Source organism: Leptonychotes weddellii, chromosome 6, assembly GCF_054177405.1.
Source record: "Leptonychotes weddellii isolate Sample4059 chromosome 6, ASM5417740v2, whole genome shotgun sequence".
NCBI lineage: Eukaryota > Metazoa > Chordata > Mammalia > Carnivora > Phocidae > Leptonychotes > Leptonychotes weddellii.
In genome coordinates this window covers 17,988,746-18,012,183 of record NC_138374.1, presented here as the reverse complement: position 1 = coordinate 18,012,183, position 23,438 = coordinate 17,988,746, and the positions used below count along the sequence as shown (strand labels likewise).

General features: G+C 37.8%; 1 protein-coding gene across 3 annotated transcripts in view; it reads left to right on the top strand.

Annotated features, from left to right (window-relative positions):
• Nucleotides 1-23,107, top strand: part of MXI1 (MAX interactor 1, dimerization protein) — an 82,069-nt gene extending 58,962 nt beyond the window's left edge. For all 3 annotated transcript variants that reach the window (XM_081823572.1, XM_081823571.1, XM_006735761.3), the window contains 3 exons: nucleotides 15,218-15,332; nucleotides 15,947-16,118; nucleotides 20,539-23,107. In XM_081823572.1, coding sequence (XP_081679698.1) covers nucleotides 15,218-15,332; nucleotides 15,947-16,118; nucleotides 20,539-20,702 — 451 coding nt within the window. In that variant the 3' untranslated portion in view covers nucleotides 20,703-23,107. The remainder of the gene's footprint in view (nucleotides 1-15,217; nucleotides 15,333-15,946; nucleotides 16,119-20,538) is intronic.
• Nucleotides 23,108-23,438: the final 331 nt, after the last annotated feature.

Sequence of the window (23,438 nt, the reverse complement as noted above, 5' to 3'; positions counted from 1 at the left end):
TTTGAGATATAGAGTCTTCTCTATGATTTTTATATGTAGTTGTGTTAATTCTGTTTTGCTTTCGGTTTTTTGGTAACTTAGTTTATTCTGATAGCTATTTAATTTGACATCATTAAAATCCTGCAGAATTTTTAAAGCAGGTTCTTTCATGGAAGTTCCCATTATCAGCTAGGACATTGTGCTTGGGCAGAGCCTTAGGAAGACTTCCTCTTTTTTGGAAGGCTAATATCTCTCTTAGTTTAGAATTAATAGCTTTAGGAAAATCTCATAGAATGCTGACAATTTCCATAAATGCTTCTAGCCAAAGAGATTGTTATTGAAGTGGCCAATTGGTGCTCATAGGTTTTCATCTAGAGTCATTCTTACTGTGTCAGAATTTAAAAATCTGTGTGTGGGGGCGCCTGGGTGGCTCAGTCATTAAGCGTCTGCCTTTGGCTCAGGTCATGATCCCAGGGTTTTGGGATCGAGCCCCGCATCGGGCTCTCTGCTCAGCGGAAAGCCTCCTTCTCCCTCTCCCACTCCCCCTGCTTCTATTCCCTCTCTTGCTGTGTCTTTCTCTGTCAAATAAATAAATAAAATCTTAAAAAAAAAAAAAATCTGTGTGTGTGTGTGAAAGCAGTTATGAGTTTGGCTCACTTCAAAACTATGAAGTAATTAAAATAGAGAAGAATTTATTAAATACGAAGTGATCTGTAACAAGTAAATTTCAAATGTGGTGTATTGAAACTTGTTCTTTGTTGAGCATTTTATTAGAAATTTTTAAAATAATTATGTTTAGCACAGTTTGATCTGCTATGCTTGGAAGGAAAGATTTTAGTGCTTAGTTTTTCACTGTTCTTGAGATCATAGAATTTTTTTAACTTTCATACAGATAAAGATTTGTACATTACTCATGATAAAGTTAATAGGCCTTGACTGTGATTTTCTAAATTTTTAATTGGCCTTAGAATTTGCTATAAGAAAATTCCTTTTATTTTAAAATTGTAGTCAGCAGTGCTTAGCTTAGTAACATTTGAATGGAATAGAAAAAATGGATTTTTATTTTTAATTCCAAGTATAATTAACAGTGTTATATTAGTTTCAGGTGTACAATATAATGATTCAGCGATTCTATCCATTACTCAGTGCTCATCATGACAAGTGTACTCTTAACCCTTCACCTATTTCACTCATTCCCCCCCTCACCACCAGTTTCTTCTGTATATTTAAACATCTGTTTTGAAAAAATGGATTTTTTTTAACGATTTAATTTATTTATTTGACAGAGAGAGACACAGCGAGAGAGGGAACACAAGCAGCGGGAGTGGGAGAGGGAGAAGCAGGCTCCCCGCTGAGCAGGGAGCCTGATGCGGGGCTTGATCCCAGGACCCTGGGATCACGACCTGAGCTGAAGGCAGACGCCTAACAACTGAGCCACCCAGGCGCCCCCCAAAAATGGATTTTTAAATGTTAGCTTGAGGGCATTTTCTGATTGGTGCTTTAATTTAAAATTAATTTTTTTCAGGTGGTAGTTCTTTATGGAGAAACATTTTTGGAAATGATATACTTCTATCTGTGATTTCTTATTTTAGGCATAGCAAAGCTAGAGCTCAAACATATGTTTGAAATTGGCAGCTTTAATTTGAAAAATGGCCCTACCTTTCTTGGCAAACGAAGGTTAATTAGAGGTTTCCCAACCTTTTTGATAGAGCTTTGAGTACTTTAGTAGAGAGGGGTTGGATGCTAGTATATAGGTCCAACAGGCAGAGGTTAGGAATAAATAATTGTTTTGTTTTTTTTTTAAGATTTTATTTATTTGACAAAGAGATAAAGAGCACAAGTAGGCAGAGCAGCAGGCAGAGGGAGAGGGAGAAGCAGACTCCCCGTGGAGCAGGGAGCCCGATGCGGGGCTCGATCCCAGGACACCGAGAGCATGACCTGAGCCGAAGGCAGACGCTTAACGACTGAGCCACCCAGGCGCCCCAGGAATAAATAATTGTTAAGAATTATCCATCTTTTAGATGCAATTTTACTGTTTCCACTAAAGTACAATTTGACCTCTCTCTCCCACCTCCTCCACCCTTTGCACTTTTACTAGAGATAACTAAGAAATATGTTGAAAGTTAAAGTTTGGTTTAGGATTTGTTTCAAACTTCCTTGATCTTGAAAAATTTAGGATTTGTTTTGAACATCAATCTAAGATGACGAGTATCAGTCTAAGATGACTTATAAGTAATAGTCAGATGTCCATGCTAATTTCTCCTAACAGTCTTATATACCATTAACCCCAAGATCATGTTTTCTAATTTAGAATCTTTGGTGGAAATGGGAGTTCATTTGAAGTTACTTGGTCCTGCCACTGACCAAGGACTCCTAAAGATAATTACAAACAACTGACATGCACTTATTAGGTATTGACAGTGTGCTGGGTACTAGGGATAGGATGAAAGAAGTCCTAGACTCTGCTTTTGAGGATTTATAGTCTAGGTAGAAGACAAAATATATGATTATAAAGCCCCTAAAGGCATATAATTAAGTGTTAAGTTGTGTATGTCCCAGATGGGAGTTGAATTAAACTCTTAGCAGCAGGGTATCATAGGCCAAAGCTAGCATAAACAGCTTAGTTATGAGTGATTATTCCTGTGACTTGCATGCTTCTCTCTAGGAGTTTGCCAAAATTGGTTTTATCACATATTCAATATGTTTGAAAGGGCTTTCAGGAGAAATGCTGCATCTGAGGCTTTTCTGCTCTTTTAATCATTAAAATATAGTTTGTCACTTATTCTGAAGTGAAACTGAACTTCAAGCTATTAAGCATGGATAAGATAGATATGGGCCTGGGACTACATTTAAAGACTGTGATAAAGCCTTCTTTTTTTTTTAAATTTTATTTTATTATATTATGTTAATCACCATACATTACATCATTAGTTTTTGATGTAGTGTTCCATGATTCATTGTTTGTGTATAACACCCAGTGCTCCATGCAGAACGTGCCCTCTTTAATACCCATCACCAGGCGAACCCATCCCCCCACCCCCCTCCCCTCTAACACCCTCAGTTTGTTTCTCAGAGTCCATAGTCTCTCATGGTTCGTCTCCCCCTCCGTTTTCTCCCCCTTCATTTTACCCTTCCTACTATCTTCTTTTTTTTTTTTTTTTAAACATATAATGTATTATTTGTTTCAGAGGTACAGGTCTGTGATTCAACAGTCTTACACAATTCACAGCGCTCACCATAGCACATACCCTCCCCAGTGTCTATCACCCAGCCGCCCCATCCCTCCCACCCGCCCCCCACTCCTTCTTCATCTATAGTTGCTTCCCTGGTATGTCTCTAAGGGCAGCTAAAATACAGTGTTGTTTTTAGTGGCTGTTTTTCTTACGGAGGGGTGTCTACTATGGTTCTCTCTCTTCTGTAGTGGCAGTGTTGGTGAATACCCAAGTGTCTTGTGAAAAGACTTTGTGAAGAAATTTAACTGGGACAGTTCAATCTGCTATAGCTTTGGGTAAATAAGGAAAACAAAAGCCCATTTCCTTAGCTCTCCATAATCTCTTATATGTCATTTTGTTTTGGAATACTGTTGAAGATGTTAATTTTATTATAGTAAGCTCTGTATAAAGTCTTAGTAACTTTTGTGATCATGTTTTCCCCTTGTAACTTATATTTCTTCTGAGTGCTTCTCAATTTATCCTTTAATAGAGAACCTCAAATAGGATGTTTCTGTAGGAAAATTGTGCTTTTGTAAACTTTTCTCTAGTACATCAACCTTAGATTACTGAGTTTTAAAAATTTCAACATAACTGCCTATCTCTTAAGTTTGCCTAAAAACTGATATAGGAGGTTGACATAGGATTTTATGCCATTACAAAAAGTCTGTTTTTCATAGCATGCTTTATTTTCTAGTACTTTTATCCCAAAGTAATTAGAGCAATGTTAACCCTTTAATATAAAATTAAATGAGAATATTTGGGTTTTCTAATTTGGAAATGCAATAGCTAAATTAGAATAAGGAAGAAATCTAGAAATTAAGAAAGCATACACTAAGATTCGTTTCACCAAAAACATGATGACTAGAATTAGGAAGTATAGTCCCTTGAAGTTTAAGAGAGGGATTTTTGGATTTAAAAAATAAAATGGACAGTCCTGCTTTACACAGGGAAATCCTTATAGGGATTTATTACCCTAATAAAAAATGGAAATAAAATCAAACCATTTTAGATCAGTTCTTTAATAAAACATTGCTACTGGGCTTTAGTAAGAAGGTGTTAGGGATATGTTTGTATTATGTTATATATTATATATATATATTTTTTTTATTTGAGGGCATTTTTCTGGTCATATGTATATATGACTATATATATGTAGTCATGGAGGACAACCATCATAGTTTTCCTGAGCCATCTGTTGGTATTACTGACAAAAATGTACTCTTTGGTATTTGGATCATTGGTGTGACCAATTATGACATTTTTCTCTAGGGTTGTAATGTCTGTATGGTTTTTCTATCTTGTTTCACTTTATTCCAGTCTGATTCACAATTATCCTTTACAGAACAGCTTGTATTTGGCATAGCTGTAAAAAAAAAAAAAAAAAAATCCAGTCTTTTCTAAATAAGGTTCTTTTTCAATTGGAAATTTTGTCTTTGTAGTTAAAACATTTGTAAACATAACACAATTTAGACAGAGCTGAATGACTTTGCAAGACTGCTATTTTTGTAATGCAGGAGGCTTTTCCTAAAGAGCAATTTGGTGATACTGGGCTCCTAGAACTCCCTTGAAAGCAGTTGGAATTTACTGCCGTATGTATTGGGTCAGATGGAGGAGGAAACATGCATCTACTGGCTTGCAATGTTCAGGAAATATTGGTGTGTTTAGAAGAAAATACTGACTATGTTTTGGGTGTTATTTTTCATCACTTCAAAGGATCTTTCATATGTCTTTTGTCTCCTGAGATTAGAGACGTTGGTGATCCTAGAGATACTTCAGGACTTTCATCCTGTTACATCTCTAATGTCTGAAAGGAAATACAGCCAAGTTGGGCAAACTTATCCTCCAAATTCTACCACCTTCTTTAGTTGGACCAACAGTTTTTGTGTTCTCATTGGAATATACTTAAGTGAGCCATACAGTCTGCCCTGCAGAAAAGCCTAGATTTTGATTGGCAGTGGTAAGAAACTGGAGCCTCCGCCTGGCTTCTTCTCCTTCTCAGACTCATAGAACAGTATAGATTTGCTCTGGAATCAAGGTGGAATGGCCTTGTGCAGCAGTCCTTCTTGGACAGAAAGCTATACTGGTATTGGGTGAAGGCTGGAAGCATAGAAAATAACTATTAGATCTCTGATTCTTCTCTCATTTAATTTTTTCCTGGGTTTATCCAGAGGAGAGTCAAACTAAGATTTAGACAGAGATAGAAACAAGTCATAAATTTGAACCCAGTTTTTTTTACTGATAAAAGTTTATCTTTTAGAAGACTGTTGCAATTGTTTTTACTCTGTTGAATACCTTTTCCTTTTCAGAAGGGTCTTAAAAAGTAAAGTTCATATTCTACCTGCCTAAAAATGCTCAATGCCTTAACACAACACTGAAAAAATTTCTCTTTTATCAGAAGAGAAAATGCCCAGGATTGGAGCCAGGTGTTAATGCAAAGCTGCCTCCAGAAGTAACTTTCAAAAACTGCACTTCATTTGGACTCTTTGTGGTCAGAAAAAAATGTGACACAGTACAATGAAAGAGAAAGATCAGAAGGGTTAGGTAACTTTGAAATAAAGATAAACCAAAACAGTAATTCTCTGTCATTGTCAGGACTGTGGCATGTTTAAAATTATATGAGTCTTATTTTTTTTAGAGATTCTCAATTCCCAGTGAATACCTCAGGGTTATTATTTTTTAAAATTACACATTGGTCAATAATTGCTCTTTGTTACCCTTTTCCTGCCCCAAATTTTACTCCCCCAAAACAAAAAGCAAACAACCCTGCATTTCAGTTTCAGGGAAATTTTTCTAAAATGGGACTCTAAAAATAATCCCTGGCTAACTTGACTGAATTGGCAGTTGTCCAGCAATGCCAAACCATTTGCCCTCTGCCAGTAGTAAGCATGGTCCCTACTTTTAATCATTTAGCTCCCTATTTCAGGTCACTCATATTCAGTACAAACTGTGGATATTCATCTTCCAGAGATGTGTTAATTCTTAGGCCAGAGTGTTCTTTTTCCATTTAATAAAATGTGTCTTTCCTCCTAAGTGAGTATACCCCCTTAAAATGAACTATTATACGAATCACATCTTATTAGTGGGGCCATGTTTAAAAGCATTATGCTATTTTCATTTTATACTTCTAAATGTACATTTAGGTTCCAAAGTGTTCAAGTGTGTTGTTTGTGCTGTTATAGGATCATCATTTTATTAAAGATGACGAACAATATTTCTTCATTTCCCTCTACGATCCTGGACTGTAAATTGATGTAATAAAAGAGTTGCACTGGGCTGTGGGTAAGAGGGGGGCTGTGAGTATTAGACTCACACTTTTATAGAAGAATAGACTAATGCTTTTGTGCATTTTGTGTATAAAACTAGGGCAGTGTCTTACAGAACGTTATCACTGTGTCTCAGATCAGACTTGCCAGCACGTAGGAAGTTTGTTTTGGTTTCAGAATGTACTTTACCCCATGGTGGCTGGCAGGGTACAATACTATTGACATCACTGTGTTTCAAATAGAAAATTAACAAGTAGCTACTGTTGTGATTGCGGATTGCCTTCCCAGTCCCTGTGGGAGAATGCTTTTTCTTTGGACAGCAACACTTCTCAGCCCCTTGGTACCATGAAATCAGCCCATGGGGGCTGCCAGAATAGGGATGAACACCAAAAAAAGATGAAGAATAGGAAAACTCTTAATAATGCAAAAATCTTTAATCAGTTTCCAAATTGATGTGAAAGATAAATGTTAAAAATTCCTCTCCCACCCACAGCTAAGTTTTGACAGTAGGCCAGGTTCAGAGCCTGATCTCTCCAGAGAGGAGTATCCTTTCCCTCCACCCAAACCCCTGGAGAGTTGCCAAAGGAAAATAAGCTATTTTGTATTTAGAACAAATTGCCACTGTTTTCTCCAGTGATGTAGCCCTATTTCCCAGACTTTGAAACTTGGAGTACAGAAAGTTCTTGTGTGACCAAAGAAGAAATACGGTGAATGAATGATCAAGTATTTTTTTTTTAAACCAAGTACTCATAAACAGATAAGAGAGGGGATGAGATATATGCAGGGAAGCTAAATTTAGCATAGAATGGACATCAAGTGAACAATTTCTGTTAAATCACTTTGGAAGTTGGGTTCCTTGTGGGGGTTTTCAGTGAAGAACATATGCCTCTGGAACCATATTTTAATATTTTTTTTCAAATGTCAAGCTTTCCTTAGAGATGAATGCAGGACAGTTCAAAGAATTGTTTATGTGTTCTGCGCTATAGGCTTCAACTGATCAGCCGTCGTGTGATCTTTAAAACTGGGCAGATACTAGTTTATGTTATCCGATGGGTTAAAAACTGTTGATTTAATTTTTTCTCTCTCTCTTGCATTGTAGAGTATTTCTTTTTAGACTTTCCTCTCTCATACCTGGGTTTTCTTAGATGTGTGTCTTTTCTATTTTTTTCTTAGTAATTGTCTTCCTGCCATTTATACTTGTTATTATTATTATTTCTTGAACAACAGCTGGAACAGAGGCCAAAGTTAATTCGGTGAAATTTTCTACTTGCTAGGATGCTTATTCATAAGGTTAGAAAGTTGAAATTGGTGACCAAAAAATTGGATTTAAAAAAATTATCTGTGAATTTCATTTGACATTGTTGTCTTAGTCCTCCATCACCGTAAGTACTTTGATAAATCAGTCTAATGGCTGCAATTCTCAGTCCTCTGCTTCACTGTTAAAAGAGATGTAGATCCTAATCAAGAGTGAGGTTGGAGATTGTCAGTTACTCTACATGGTGCCAGTCATCTTTGGTGGTAACCTCAGCTGCACACACAAATTCCCAGTGTACGGTTCTGGCATCCATAAGCAGTTCTTTCATGAATGTCAGCCTGGCATCTGAATATACTGTTTGGAGGCCCCAGTATTGTTACCTCCACTTTGGTGAGTTAGAGAGTCCCAGAAATATCCACTAGAAATTATGTTACATCCCTCCTCCCCACTGTGTGTCAGTTACTCTGTTTGTTATTGGAAAAACTGAGATGACTAAAAGTATGGATTCAGTCTTATCTAGAAAGTAACTAAAATACAGAGTGATTAGTGTGAAAATCAAGTTTTAATTTTCTGAGGAAGGGATATAGCAATGAAGGCATCATAGAAGAAACAGTAGTTTGGCTGTGGGCTGATAAATGAGTTAGATGCTCACTCAGTAGACAGTGGGAAAGGAGGACGTTCCAGCTAGAGAAATGGGTAAATATAAAAGCATATTTGGTTTGTGGAAGAGGTTTGCAAGGGTATGGGTAATGGGAAGTGAGGCAAGAAAGGTGGTAGGCAGAAGGCCAAATTATAGCATCTTCAAACATAAAAATCACTACTGGCATCTTTTAAAATTTTTACCGCATCTAGTTCAGTGACATAATAAGGAGCAGCTCATTGTTTACTGGTGATCATTGCTGTTGACTGAATAGCACTTCATCCTCTTTGTATCTCTGAGATGTAAAGACTAAATAAAATTTCAGCCTACATGGAATCTGTGGAGTTTGAGAAAGAATATTATCATTTTTTGTCATCATGAATTTATTGACTACACACTTCCCTCACCATCTCTTCTCCCCAACTCCACTTTCCATCCCTCTCTAAACCTTTGAAAATCATAATCCCAGTTATGATTCAGAAATGATGTTCTGAATTCTAAAGCTCTGTAGTGATCTGTAGTAATTTGCTCTAGTAGTTTGAACATAGATTGCTAGAGGTCTTGGGATGTGGTGTAAAATAGTGCAAGATTTATTTGAAGTCTTTTTTTTTGGCCTTAAAAGTACACTTTGTGGGGCACCTGGGTGGCTCAGTCATTAAGCGTCTGCCTTCGGCTCAGGTCAGGATCCTGGGGTCCTGGGATCGAGCCCCGCATCGGGCTCCCTGCTCTGCGGGAAGCCTGCTTCTCCCTCTCCCACTCCCCCTGCTTGTGTTCCCTCTCTCGTTGTGTCTCTCTCTGTCAAATAAATAAAATCTTTTAAAAAAAAAATATAGTTTGTATTATTTGTGCTTATTTTCATATAAAATAGTGTTTTCTTTCAAATCTTTGAGGAAAAGTATGACTTCTGGAAGGCATACTACTGTATATTTAACCTTCTGGCTGTAAATACACTTTGGCTTTCCACCCTAAGAACTACTTAGATTTTATTGAGAGACAGTGATTTTAAAAAGTCTTCCAAGAGTGAGCAATGTTTATCTCAACTTTAACTGATTTTGTTTAATTGTATATCGATAAGCCCTTCAGTGCTAAAGTGGACAATGTGACTATAGAATAATTCATATTATTATAATATTACATGGTGTATATAATTTATATAATTTACCGTTTCATTATAACACTTGCTGATATTTCTCTCTGGTTATTTTACAAGATACCAATTGAATTAAAAGGAATATAATGAAAGCAACTTTTTTTTTTTTTTAAATGAGAAGGGAGTCCTAGCTATTCTCCTGAGTTTTTGTTTTGTTGTCCCCAAGCCCCATGACACCACAGTCAGCTCTCATGCTAGGGAAATGCCATTTACCACCATTTACCTAGTTACTACCTGACAGTTAATAGCTTATTTATTTTTTGTGAAGCAGATAATATGTAAGTTGTAAGTGAAACATGTATTTAGCACATGCTATTTTACAGGAATAGCTTGTCTCAGTTTTGTTATTTCACAAACAGAATAAGCTGAACAGCAGAATATGATCATATTTGTTTTCATAAATAAGACAGATCCATGAATAGCATGATGTACTTGATATCTGGATTCATTTTGAATGTCCTTTTTCATAAAAAAAGAGATAGGCATATATTTTTTTGTGTATCTTTAGAGATTTTCAGAAGATTCTCAACACATTATATATTAGAGAAACATTGAAATAAGAATGCGTAGGATAAGCAGCTAATTGCTGATTGCTGTCATGTGCAGAACTGTTGTGTAGGGAGTTGGGAAACCTGGCCACAAGCCACTGCAGCTTTGAAGAATGTGGCTCAAGGGAGGACTCTCAGCCCATTGCGTAACATTCAGCGGAGAGGAAAGTACAAGTAGGGTCCCTATCACTTGACTTGTTTTCCATTTTGATTTACTTGGCAAAGTCTTGGTATCCTGTAGTGGAGGAATGAAAGACAAGCAAGTTCCAGTGAAGGACTGTACCTCCAAGGGCATCAGCCAATGGATGGTTTGTGAGGCCAGGCAGGTGTTAAATTTCATATTGTTGTTGGGCAGAGGGATTCGAGTTTCAAGAGACGACTTGAAAAACATCATCCTATGGTACTTGCAATGTTTTTTCTGAAAGGGAATTCTTTCCTCTCTCTTCCCTCAACACTGTGTGCTGTTGTGGTTGATACACCTATGCTTTAAAATATCACAGCTACTAGGAGGGGCCATTATAGCAAAATCATTTCCCCTCATGTTCTGTGATATTTCAGTTTGGCAGTAGAGTTTACAGGGTTTGAAATCAAAAGCAGCGTTGGTTCCTTCAGGGAAAAATGATCCCAATCTACCAAAATAAAAGCCAAACAGACTCTTAATTGTTCCTTTTTCCACAGGGGCTTGCCCTTTTTGAGGTGTGGGTTAGTTTGATAGGACCTTCTCTCCAACAAGGTTAGTCACTGGAAATCGCCTCTTCCCCTGGGTAAAACCCACTTTTAAATCTATTTTAAAACAGACCTCAAAGTGTCTTTGAAAATAAAAGCGCTTTGACATCTTCTCCATTCCCTTGCCCCCTCCCTCTCCGCAAGGAGATTCCAGTTTTCTCACAGGGGGCCCCTACTGCAGTGTCTAATCCTCATGCTAAATTAGGAAAGATTTACATTTTATAGTTTTTACTGAGCTCTCCATGTGTTGTGAAAAGTTAAATAAATGCTAACCAGGGGGCTAAATTATTTTTCTCGTTTTCCATCAAGGCTAGTTCCATAAATTTCATAATGTCAGGTTTTTCTATTGGTTGTTAGTCTGGTGTTCATCGAAACATTCAGAACATCAGCCTTAACTTTCCCCAACCTTTTTTTTTTTTTTTTAATTTTAAAGATTTACTTATTTATTTTAGAGAGAGAGCACTGGTGGGCACGAGCAGGGGGAGGGGCAGAGGGAGAAGGAGAGAGAATCTCCAGCAGACTCCTCACTGAATGCAGAGCCTGACATGGGGCTCGATCTCACAACCCTGAGATTATGACCTGAGCGAAACCAAGAGTTGGATGCTCAACTGAGCCCCCAGGCACCCCCCTCACCCCCAACCTTCTTAACCTGCTTTGACTAAAGGTGCAGAACTATGCCATTCATGAATCCTTGTTCTCTATATCAGCTCTTCTACTCCTTGGAGATTTGAAAAATATCACCTCATGCTACTTGCAAATTTTTTCTCAGTGCGTAAGGATTTTCAAATCAAACCAAGGTTGTTGGTTTTTTGTTGTTGTTGTTTTCTCTCTTGTCCTCTTTTCTTCCTCCAGTGTCTTACGGCCCATGATTTGGCAACCCCATACAGGAGGCTCCTGAGCCACCAGTCACATGAGAATGAAGGCAAGAAAAGAAAGGACCAGATGGCATCAAAAGATATGCCTTTCTAGGTCGTTGGTGGTTAAGCTTGCAATCTGGTTTACCAGCAGGGAGACTATGAGGGAAAGGGTGGAGGGCAGCACAGCACCATTGTAAGGGAAGAAGAATTCTGCCATACAGTGTGCTTCAGTAATCTGCTGGGGAGAAAAGAGTTACACATCAAGGTGAATGAGTTTTCTGATTAGACTTCCCAGTTTACAGTCACAGGGTATCACATTGCTCTTGGAAGGGTGAATTTACCTAAAACTGGCATATTAAGCACATGTGGAAAACTGTGTGCAGTATTTGGATGGCAGCTTTGAAAAGTGTGGCTCCCACTCGGTCAGTTTCTGTCCTTCAACTGCAATTAACCTTTTGTTACTCTATTCTCCAAATGTCTGATTGTCTTACAAGTATAAAAACTGGAGGAAATGACATTTGGCTCTCACAGAGAGACCTTTCCCCACAGGAGAGCAAAGGACATCATTTACCATTCATTCTTCATACTCTTACCTATTTTAGAGGATTGTATGTATAAAACATGGAAAATGGCATCACTGGTCTTTGTGAGACATGATAACTCAGGGTATGTTTTGTTAAGCTGTAACTTGGAGCACATTTATAATTACTTGACTGAAGAAATGTTCAGTAGTGGCTAATAAAAAATATTTTAGAGGGCAGTCTGCCTTTGCTGTTCATCTAGCCATCTTACACGTTGACTCCCTTGGCCTGGGCAGATTCTGATTTGTCAGTGCTCTTGCAGACCACCAGACTGCTGAACTTGGCTGATATTTCCATGCAAAATTCCAACTTCGTTGTTTTCCCCTGAAAGAAAAAAGTAACTTGATTTCAATATATGAACTTGAGTCCTATACTCTTTTAATTACCTTGAAAAGCCTTGCTCTTTCGTAGACAAATTCAGTATCCCTCAAGTCCAAAGTCAAGTTTCAGCTTCTCTTATAAGTCTGCTTTCTCCAGTTATAATCTCCCATTTTATTCAGATTCTGTTGCCCTGGATTTCTGTATGACTCATTTCATTATGAACGAAATGAAACCAAACAATATGTTTCATTCTGTAGTCTAGATTACAAACTCTTAAAAGTTCACGTTTCTTTTTTGACTTCTACCACTCAAGCAAGTGTGTGGAATATTGCTGAATACACAGTCATGTAGTAAATATATATCTCAATAAGAAGAAGAAAGAGAAAAAAAATAGACATTTTAATATTATGTTAGTTGATTTCTACCTAGATTTTAATATGACTTAGATCTCACAAAGCAAAAAGTGACCCACCCATTTTTTTCCTTGATGTAAAACTCTCGTAAGGAGTCATTCTGAAGTTCCTTAAACTCAATGTAAAAGATATTTCCTGTATATGCACTGAATTTCTGGGGTTAAGTAAATAAAATTGACAAGTTATTCTTGTGGCAACATGTTAACTTTACTTGTTAATTGCTCTATTAACTTTTTTAGATGACTGAATTCAGAGCCCCCTTGGGAGCCTCTAGTTATTAGCAAAACAACCACCAGTCTTTCTCTCCATCCTCCAGTCACATCATACGAGTGCAGTTGTGGGGCATATCCTATAATAATTCTAATGAAGAGTTTAAAGGCATTTTCTACTATGGATTTTTTTGTTTTGTTTCTTGTTTTAGTCTGCTCAACCAAAGCACTCAGTGATCATGTGAGTCCTCACTTAAGTGGTTTTCCAGTTAAAAATGAGAATTTTACTAAAGGTTCTATGATTTGGGGTAGCACAGCAGGAGAGCAGATGACTTTAAAATTGTTAAATCTCATTAAGGGGAATCCATTGATATACCTTTAATTTAGGGGAAAATTTAAAATTCCTTTATCTACATCAGATATGTCAGATTTCAGCCTGGAGCCAACTATTAGATTTGAGTTACTGAACTCAGTAAAGAGATTTGGAATGGAAATACTAATGGACCCCTAACTATAGCTGGGATAGTGGGTATTGGAAGAATCTTGACAGTTCATTACCAAACCTCTGACCTCACTACCCTTAATCATCCTTGCTTGTCAGTGACATAATTGGTTGCTTTTTGTCTTCTCCTGCCCCGCTTTCAAATTGCTAGCATTTGAGAATTTCACTTATTATTTCTTGTGTATTAAGACCAAGAAAGCATAGTTTGGTGGGTGAACTAGTAAAACCATTTTGGCCCTCTTTGAGAGGATGATGTGTTTTGTTCCTGGTGCAATTGAGACAGTTGCTAAATGGTCAGTTATAACTCTTTAAGGAATAAGGATAACCTGTGAACACGTTTGTGGATTTTCTTTTCAGATATACTATTTATTAATTGCTGAATTATGCCTATGAAGCACAGATCCAAAGATGTGGACTAGCATTGTTTTAGTGTACAATTATGTACCCAGAACTCTCATCATGGTGATCATAGTACCTTTAGGATATAGGGAAGGTAAATCCATGAGACTGTGTGCTGAAGTTGCCCATAGGATGGGTGGATTAAAGAATGCAATAATTTTAGTAAAGAATTTTGTCAGGGTGCCTGGGTGGCTCAGTCGTTAAGCATCTGCCTTCGGCTCAGGTCATGATCCCAAGGTCCTGGGATCAAGCCCCATGTTGGACTCCCTGCTCAGCGGGGAGCCTGCTTCTCTCTCCCTCTGCCCTCCCCTGCTTGTGCTCTCTCATTCTCTCTCTCAAATAAATAAACAAAAATCTTTAAAAATTTTTGTTACCTAGCTTTTTCCCATGTGTAGAAAATTGGAGGTGGGATAATGAGAGAGGGAGGAGAGAGAGAGAAATAAAAATTTAAAACTAATGAGCTGGTACACTGAGATATTAGGAAACACGTGTTTATGGGTTTTTGTTTCAGTGGCTGAAATTGACCACAGAGCCATATATTTTGCCTAACCCTGTCCTAGCTGATGACACAATTTTGCTGTTTCTAATGTGTTGAATCATATGAAGTTGCCATTTTTATAAGTGAGAATTGTATATCAGAAATTTTCTGTGGTTCATCCTAATATGTAATGTGTAACACTGTAGGATGGCTACAGTTGTAGAGAGAGGTGTGTGTAGAAGATGGGAGGGGAGAAATGGAAATTCGTGAGCAATTTATACCCCGTGGGAGTACTCCAGCTGAAAACTGCAACTCTAGCCTGTGGTTCTAGGCATTCAAAATCAAATACAGTTAATTGCCCTAGTATGCTTTCCTACTTCCACATTAATACAGTTGGAGACAGTTTATGGGGTGGCTTAAAAAGTAAATCAACTCTGACAGAGATTACCACTGGGGATGATGATCTGAAGTGACCGTGTCTGCAGAGTACAACAGAAATGGCAGCGACTGAAAACCAGTAGGCAATGCCCGTACTTGCACGTACTTTGAAATTGAAGAATTAGGGGTGTAACGTGGATTGAGACTAAATAATCTGTGAATTATTATTTGTCTTAAAATGGGTTTTAGGATGTTTCTAGTGGAATATTCAGGCTGTGCTGATTTGGTTTTTGTTGTCTTTTGTAGACGAGCTCATCTGCGCCTGTGTTTAGAACGCTTAAAAGTTCTGATTCCACTAGGACCAGACTGTACCAGGCACACAACACTTGGTTTGCTTAACAAAGCCAAAGCACACATCAAGGTGAGAATTTCTTTCATATTTGTACATGATTGTCTCAGCCCTTGCTTCATTATAAGCAATGATTCCTATTCATAAACATCAGCTAGCTCACTGTGCCCTCCTTAATAACTGACCTCAAGAGGAATCTTCCTGAAAACTTACCAGCTAACCTGATGGGAGCAACATAACCTGATTAAATTGTTTTGACAGCATGGTCATCTGAGGAGCTGGGAATACTAGGAAACTAATAATACTCTGCTGACCGGCAGAAGGAAGGCAGTTGTGCCCTCTGGTGGAGATGACTTTATTTGGCTGTGTCCCTCAGTATTTTTCCATCAAACTACCGAGTGCAGAGCAAGGTTCTCTTTCATGGAGATAACTTTACAGACTTTGAGAATTTCATACTGTTCTAGTAGCTTAGCATTCATTACGCACACAGAAAAAAAAGTGAAGAAAGAACTATTTTGGTGTTTAAAAATATGTATTTATGTATGTTTTTATATACACACACACATATGTACTTGTATATTCATTCATATTTTCTCTACCAAAGAAGAAATCTTTTAAGTTGTTAGGTAAAAATGAATTTTATTGTTTGTACTGGACTGTACACAAGTATCATTTTATCATTTTAGAAACTTGAAGAAGCTGAAAGGAAGAGCCAGCACCAGCTAGAGAACTTGGAACGAGAACAGAGATTTTTAAAGCGGCGACTGGAACAGCTGCAGGGTCCTCAGGAGATGGAACGAATACGAATGGACAGCATTGGATCAACTATTTCTTCAGATCGTTCTGATTCAGAGCGAGGTAGGCAGTTTGCTTCTTCCCTAATGAAATACTAAGCATCCCTGTATCTAAATTTAGGCAGGGTAAGTTGGAAAGCACTGTATTTGCTTTCTTCTCTTTAGCCAGTACTGCACCATTCTGGATTTTGTGCAATCACAACATTGTCTAGCAATGCCTGAATGAACTATAAAACTTTTTTTCCTTATTATGTAGGTATATATTTTTAACTTTCTACTTTGAAACACTTTTTTTAAAGATTTTATTTGAGAGAGAGACAAAGATAGTGACAGAGAACGTGAGCTGTGAGGAGAAAGAGAAGCAGACTCCCCGCTGAGCAGGGAGCCCGACGCGAGGCTCGATCCCAGGACCCAGGGATCATGACCTGAGCCGAAGGCAGACGCATAACCGACTGAGCCACCCAGGGGCCCCTCTACTTTGAAACAATTTTAAACTTACAGAGAAGTTGTGTCTTCTGTAGAAAATTGTAGAGTTCTCATATACTCTTCACCCAGGTTTCCCTACTGTTGACATCTTTTGTAGACATAATACAATCACTGCAACCAGAAAATTAACATTCATATAATTTTATTAATCTATAGACCTTACTCAAATTTCACCAGTTTTCCCACTAATGGCCTTTGTCTGATCTAGGATCCAATGCAGGATCCAACATTGCATTAGACAGTTCCTCCGAATCTATGACCGTGACACTTTTGAAGAGTATTGGCCAGTTATTTTATTTTTTTTGGCCAGTTATTTTATACAGTGTCTCTCAAGTGTCTGATGTTTTCTCATTAAGTTGAGGTTATACATTTAGGAGGAAGAAATACCACAGAGTGATTTGTGCCCTTCTCAATTCATTATATTAGGAAGATACATGATGTTGATATGTTTTATAATTGGTGATGTTAATTTTTATGTCTATATTTTATTTTTTTTTTAAAGATTTTATTTATTTTACAGCGAGACAGCGAGAGAGGGAACACCAAGCAGGGGGAGTGGGAGAGGGAGAAGCAGGCTTCCCGCAGAGCAGGGAGCCTGATGCGGGGCTCGATCCCAGGACCCGGGGATCATGACCCGAGCCGAAAGCAGATGCTTAATGACTGAGCCACCCAGGCGCCCTGATGTCTGTATTTTAAAGTACCACACCCTTCATTTCTCTTTTCATCTGTCCCAGAACATTTGTCTTTGGCAGAATGAAAGACCAAGAATCAACCAAAAATTTTGTTTGAATTTTACTGATCTGTTCATCTAAAGCTCCCACCACATCAGGCCTCACAACACAGTAGAAGATCCCAGAGGTGAACTCTCATGATTTTAAGCTTTATAATTAGGGAAAATAGAGCTCACAAGATCTTGAGGTTTCTGAAACAAAAAAGGAATTGTTTGTAAAGTTTGTTTTGACTTTTTATCATGGAAATTTTCAAACATACACAAAAGTAGAATAGAATATTGAATTCTCATGTACCCATCATCCAGTTTGAACAGCTGACAACATTCTGCCATTCTTGTTTCATTGATTCACCACCCCCTCATCCTCACCGTTTTTCTGGAATGTTTTAAGTCAAATCCCAGATAACATTATCATTTTGTCCCTAAATACTTCAGTATGTATCTTTAATAAATGGGACTTAAAAAATAATCATAAGGCTATTATATCCCACAAAATTAATAAAATCAGATAATCTTATTTAATGTCTAATACCATCAGTTTCTGATAGATTTTCTCAAAGACGGCATTTTACCATTGGTGTGTTTGAATTAGAATCCAAACAGTCCATATTGCATTTGTTTGTGCCTTTTAGGATACTTTTCATCTGTAATAGTTCTCACTTCCACATTTTTTTCTCCCCAGTGCCATTTATTTGTTGTAGAAACAATCATTTTGGGGCACTTGGGTGGCACAATCGGTTGAGCATCTGACTCTTGGTTTCAGCTCAGATAGTGATCTCGGGGTAGTGAGATCAGTCCCCCATGTCAGGCTCTGTGCGGAGTCTGCTTGGGATTCTCTCTCCCTCTATCCCTCTCCCCACTGTCCGCTCTCTCTCTCTTATATAAATAAATAAATCTTAAAGAAATAAAAAGGAACAGAGTCATTTTTCTTATCGAACTTCCCATGTTCTAGATTTGGCTGATTGAATCCGCATGGCATCCTTTAACATATTCTTCTGTCCCTCCTATTTCCTGTAAACTGGTTGGTGGATCTAGTGGCTTGATTAAATTCAGGTTCTTTTTTTGAGGCAAGAATACTTCATAGGTGGTGCTGATACATTTATGCAAATCTCAACCTTTCACTTGATAGTAATCATTAATGATGGTCCCCATTATTATTTTATTAGGTATTACAAATAGTATTTTCTAATCCTTTCATTCTTTCTGCATTTATTAACTTTTTTAAATAAGATTTCCTCATCAACTTTTTTGGTTACCCTGAAATCAAGTCCATATAGGGAAGATGGGATAAATGCTTTTTAAAAATTTTTGTGGTTTTTTTTTGTCAATTTTCTCAATTAATGAATCGGTGTCTTAGCAACCTCCAGAGGTAACAGGGTTTTTTTGTTTTGCTATTTGGTTTTGATTATCTTATGAACTCCTAGGTTTTCATGTTTTGAATGTGTTCCAATCCATTGTAGTCTTCTTTTTATTCTCTTTAATACTCAAATTTCCCATATTCCATAGAAACATTTCAAATTGATTTTTCATCCCTTTTAACACAACCCTAGGAGTCTCCTTGGGTTTGTTGTTGTTGTTTTGCTGTTTAAGTTTGTTTTTATGTGGCACTCAGTTTTAGAGAACAAAAGTTTAACCAGAGGCAGCAGCAGGAACCTCAGGGACGTGCTACATTTATGAATGACAGTGAGGTGCAGAAGGAATGAACCCAAATTAAGAGGCAGACCTTGATCCTAGTCTTTCTTCTGCTGGTTACTAGCTGTGTGACTTTGTCAGGTCTGCAGGCTTTAGCTGCCCTTCCTGCTGTTAACTCCTCCTTGTACCCACCCCACCTCCAAATTTGAGAAAGAGTGTGTCTTCATCATTATAGTTCTCATTTTTTTAGTAGTCCCCATGTGTTACTACCTCTTTCCCTATTCTTATCTTGAAGCCCTCTTTCCCAGTGTTACAAGGGACTTTTAGTAATATCTCTAGTTCATTTGGCTAGCACAGTCTTTCATTTTACTTTGTTATGATTGAGTACAGCAAGCTCTGTTGGATAGGGTGTTTTGATTCTATTTTCCAATTGTAGGTTGGATGAGTATTCTGTGTTACTGGGAAACACCACATAGCCTGTGAAGCATTATGGATGTAAAACAAATAGTTATGAATTCATAGGATTGTTTGTACAGCTTGTTTGGACAGATGCCTGCATTTTAGAAACAGATTTCTAAACCTTTTTGAAGCAACAAGCCCTTTTGAAAATTATACTCTTTGAAATAACTTACTCTGTCTTCTTGGGCTCAGCAAGAATTCACTTTTCCTAAAAGCAGTTGTGATCAGTATGAACTCTTAGAGTCAGTGCCAGATATGAAACATCAGACTTTGAGCTTAAAAGAATTGAAGGATCTTGAGTTCGTTCTAGCTGTTATGGGAGAGAACAGTTTTTCAACTGCCTCTTGGTTTTTAAAATGTGTATTTTATGTAGTATTGGTGATTGTATATGTAGTATTTAACAAACTGTTGATAGCTGGTCATATGTGTTTAGGGATTTTTAAAAAAATCATGTTTGATTTTGAAGTAAAGTTAAATACCATTACTGAAATGCCTTTACTGTAATCTTTGCTATTGATCTCACTATAACTCAGAAGTTTTTAAGGCTCACATCCTCATTTCAAGCTATATTTGATGCAAGAAAATCAAATCAAACTGAAGACAAATCCCTCAGAGTTCACTCTCTAATGACTGGCTTAGTTCCGTTACTGAATAGTCAGAGGTCTTTATGATGAATCCTCGAAGTCTGTAGAACTGTCTGTAGGATGAGACTGCCAAAGGCAAGAATAAACGGATAAATTTTCTAGTTCATCTATACTGTTGATGCTTATTCTCCTCTTTAAGGCAAGTCTGATTAATAAACAACACTGAGAATTAGTTTCTAGTTTAATGCAAAACAGATGTTGTGAAACCACTTGGGGTTGGGATCTTTTAATATTAAGCACTAATTCCCAAATAGGCTGAGTGCTTTTGGTGGGAGGTCCAGACGCACTGGCGTCAAAGGCTTTAGTAAACTTGCTGATTGAGACCACCACTGGATACCAGACATTCCCCTTTGCAAAATATATCCGTGTGTCTCTTCACCTTCAGTTACTCCTGTTATCCAGAGATCACTGATCATAAGCTTGTGTGATAATTATTTGACACTACAAAAAATAATCACTTTTTCTTATGCCCTTTTCTCATTAGTTTTTCAAAGTGCAGATTACTAATGTTCTTCCTTTTTTCTCTTTGGCAGAGGAGATTGAAGTGGATGTTGAAAGCACAGAGTTCTCCCATGGAGAAGCGGACAATATCAGTACCACCAGCATCAGTGACATTGATGACCACAGCAGCCTGCAGAGTATCGGGAGTGACGAGGGTTACTCCAGTGCCAGTGTCAAACTTTCGTTCACTTCCTAGAACCCAGCATGACATAACAGTGCAGGGCAAAATATTCACTGGGCCAATTCAGTCCAAACAATCTCTTAAATTGGGTTCATGATGCAGTCTCCTCTTTAGAACTAAACAAAACTATACTTGAACAAAAGGGTCAAAAGAGCTCTATTTAAGCAATTACCTAGCAAAAAGTGGGGCAGAGCCTCCCCAGCAGAACAAATACTCATAATATTCATATTTGAAAATCACAGTTTCTAATGGCAGCAGAAAACTTGGAGAAATTTTCTTGATTTAGTTGATTTGAAAGAGGACATTGGAGATTCTGTCCTCTTTTTCTTCTGTAGTTTGCTCACAATACAATGAGTAGACACATTTAAGGATGGGGTTATGAACCCTTCCTGAGTTTTATGGTCCTAAAAACAAAATCAAACCTATAGTAATGAGAAGACAAGATAATCAGGCATTAACTTGGATAGCTGAACAGCTATTAAAACTCAGCCTGGGACAGCTTATCATGAAGCCTGTGGATGATCAATTCTTGAAAGAAAAAAAAAAAAAAAAGCAAGCTCATTTCATGCTCTGCAAAAGGAGAGACTCCCATGAAGCCTTTTGAAAGGGATCATCATGCAGCTCAGCTTTCTGTTGGATTCCATGCTAAGCAAGCTAACCTTATCCTGCATTGTTAGCAGTAGGGCACGCAACCGCCAGCTCGACAGTCAGCTGCCCTTAGGCCCTTGGGCAGCACGGGGCAGTGTGTGTCTAATAGCCTCTGCCACACAGGGCCTAGGAGTTCGGATTGAGGGGCCAGAAGGAAAAAGCTCTCCATGCCTCTGTGTCTGCGTGGGCCAGAAGAATTGTGCACGCAGATTAGCAGACCAAGGTCTGAGCCACGGCAGCATTTTTATTTCAGATTTTGATAACTGTTTGTATGTGTTGAAAACCAAAATGACATCTTTTTAAAGCTTGTCCATAAAAAAACATAGATGTCTTTTATAGTGGAAAACACATGGGAAAAAAATCATCTATTTTGATGCAGCATTTGATAATGATAAAACACCTCACACCTCACTCTTTATAGTGCACAAAATGAATGAGGTCTGGGCTAGGTAGAAAAAAGGTCAATGCTGTTTTTATTTTCTTTTAGAATCATTTTACCAGCTTTTAACCATCTGATATCTGTAGTAGACACACTATAATACTTAACGTAGTTAAGTTCGGCACTTGTCTCATTTTATTGTGAAGATCTGCGTCCATTCTCCTACAGGCAGTCTCTCTCCTTCCTCACAGTCCCACTGTGCAGGTGCTATTGTTGCTCTTATACCAATATTTCCAGAAATGTTTTAAGTGAAATTTCTTTTCTAGCCTGCACTTTGACGTCATGTGTTCCCTTTGTCTTTCAAAATCCAAGGTGTTCTCCACTCCCCACCCCCACCCCCCTTTACCCCAGGAAGCCTTCTTGGACCCCTTACCCCTGGCTCTTTGGACTTTGTATACTTTGAATAATTTAACTACCCTTAATTACTTAAAAAAAAAAAAAAGCTTTATGATTTTCATAACTTATTGCTGATTTTAATGGGTTGTTAATTTCAGTCCTGTAGTTTTATTTTGTTTAGATAGGGCTGGCCAAGGAAAAAGAAAATAAAGACAACCATATTTAGCAGTGCAGTTGAGTTGTGTGTGTAATGTTAGACTATCCTTTGTAAGTAGCACTTTAACAGCTTTCCCTGCTTCTATGTATGAAGTGTACCATCTTGGTCATACACAAGGCCTCAGCATATACTTACTTGTTTTTGTGCTCTTCCTGTGCCTCCAAAAATATTTTATCCTTGATTGTGCTATGTTTGAGTGGAAGAAATTCTTTGAAGTAGATGTGTGGAAAACTGCATGCCTTTAGAAGCCCATTATTAGAACTTGCTACTCCAGGTGCTGGGGACTTAATGAAAAACATGATAAATTCATTTCTCTGGCCCAGGTAAATTATTTCTGGTTTCACTTATACTTACTCCTGGCTGGGTCAAAATGTTGCTCTATGTATTTGCTTACTTTTGACTTTCCCAAGGGAGACAGTTTAAAGACTCTGCTAACTACCATGGAAAGTAAGTGGAAGCAAGGATTAAGCTTCCATTTTGTTATTCCCACGGCATTCACTTGCATCACTTGCCTAGGGCTGAAATTTCGGACTTCATTCAGGAGAACTTGAGGTGCTGCCATTTTGTTGTTTAGGTACAGGCTGGTGGGCTGGGAAGCCTTTGTCACAAATCTATAGTACTATTTCAACTGCCCTCTAAATTACTCCTTCCCTGGGTTTGTTTTCCTTGTGGGAGGGGAGTGGATTGTATGACAAGTAAGAAGTATTAATTTTTTAAAAGACAAATTGACTTTGAAAATATAAAAGTTAATTGCAAGAAATAAAAATTGTGAATGAAGAATACCCGAGTGCTTTTTGTACCACCCTTCTCTATGAAGGAAAAAATAAGAATGAGCATCCACACCTTGAGAAGCAACTATGTCCTAAATGTTTAAGTTGATACACGACTTCAGTAGTCCAGAATTAATGGCAATTTGAGTCATTGCCATTTCCTGTTCTATAAACAGGTGCCTTCTTGACTGATAACTCCACGTAACCTAACTGCAGATGGTTTAACATACCCGATGATCTTAACTGCTTCAGGTAGGACACAAAGCCATTTATTATCTGTTAATAACTTTTTAGCGTATCCCTTTGGCTACAACAATCCATTTAAATTTAAAATAAGTCTG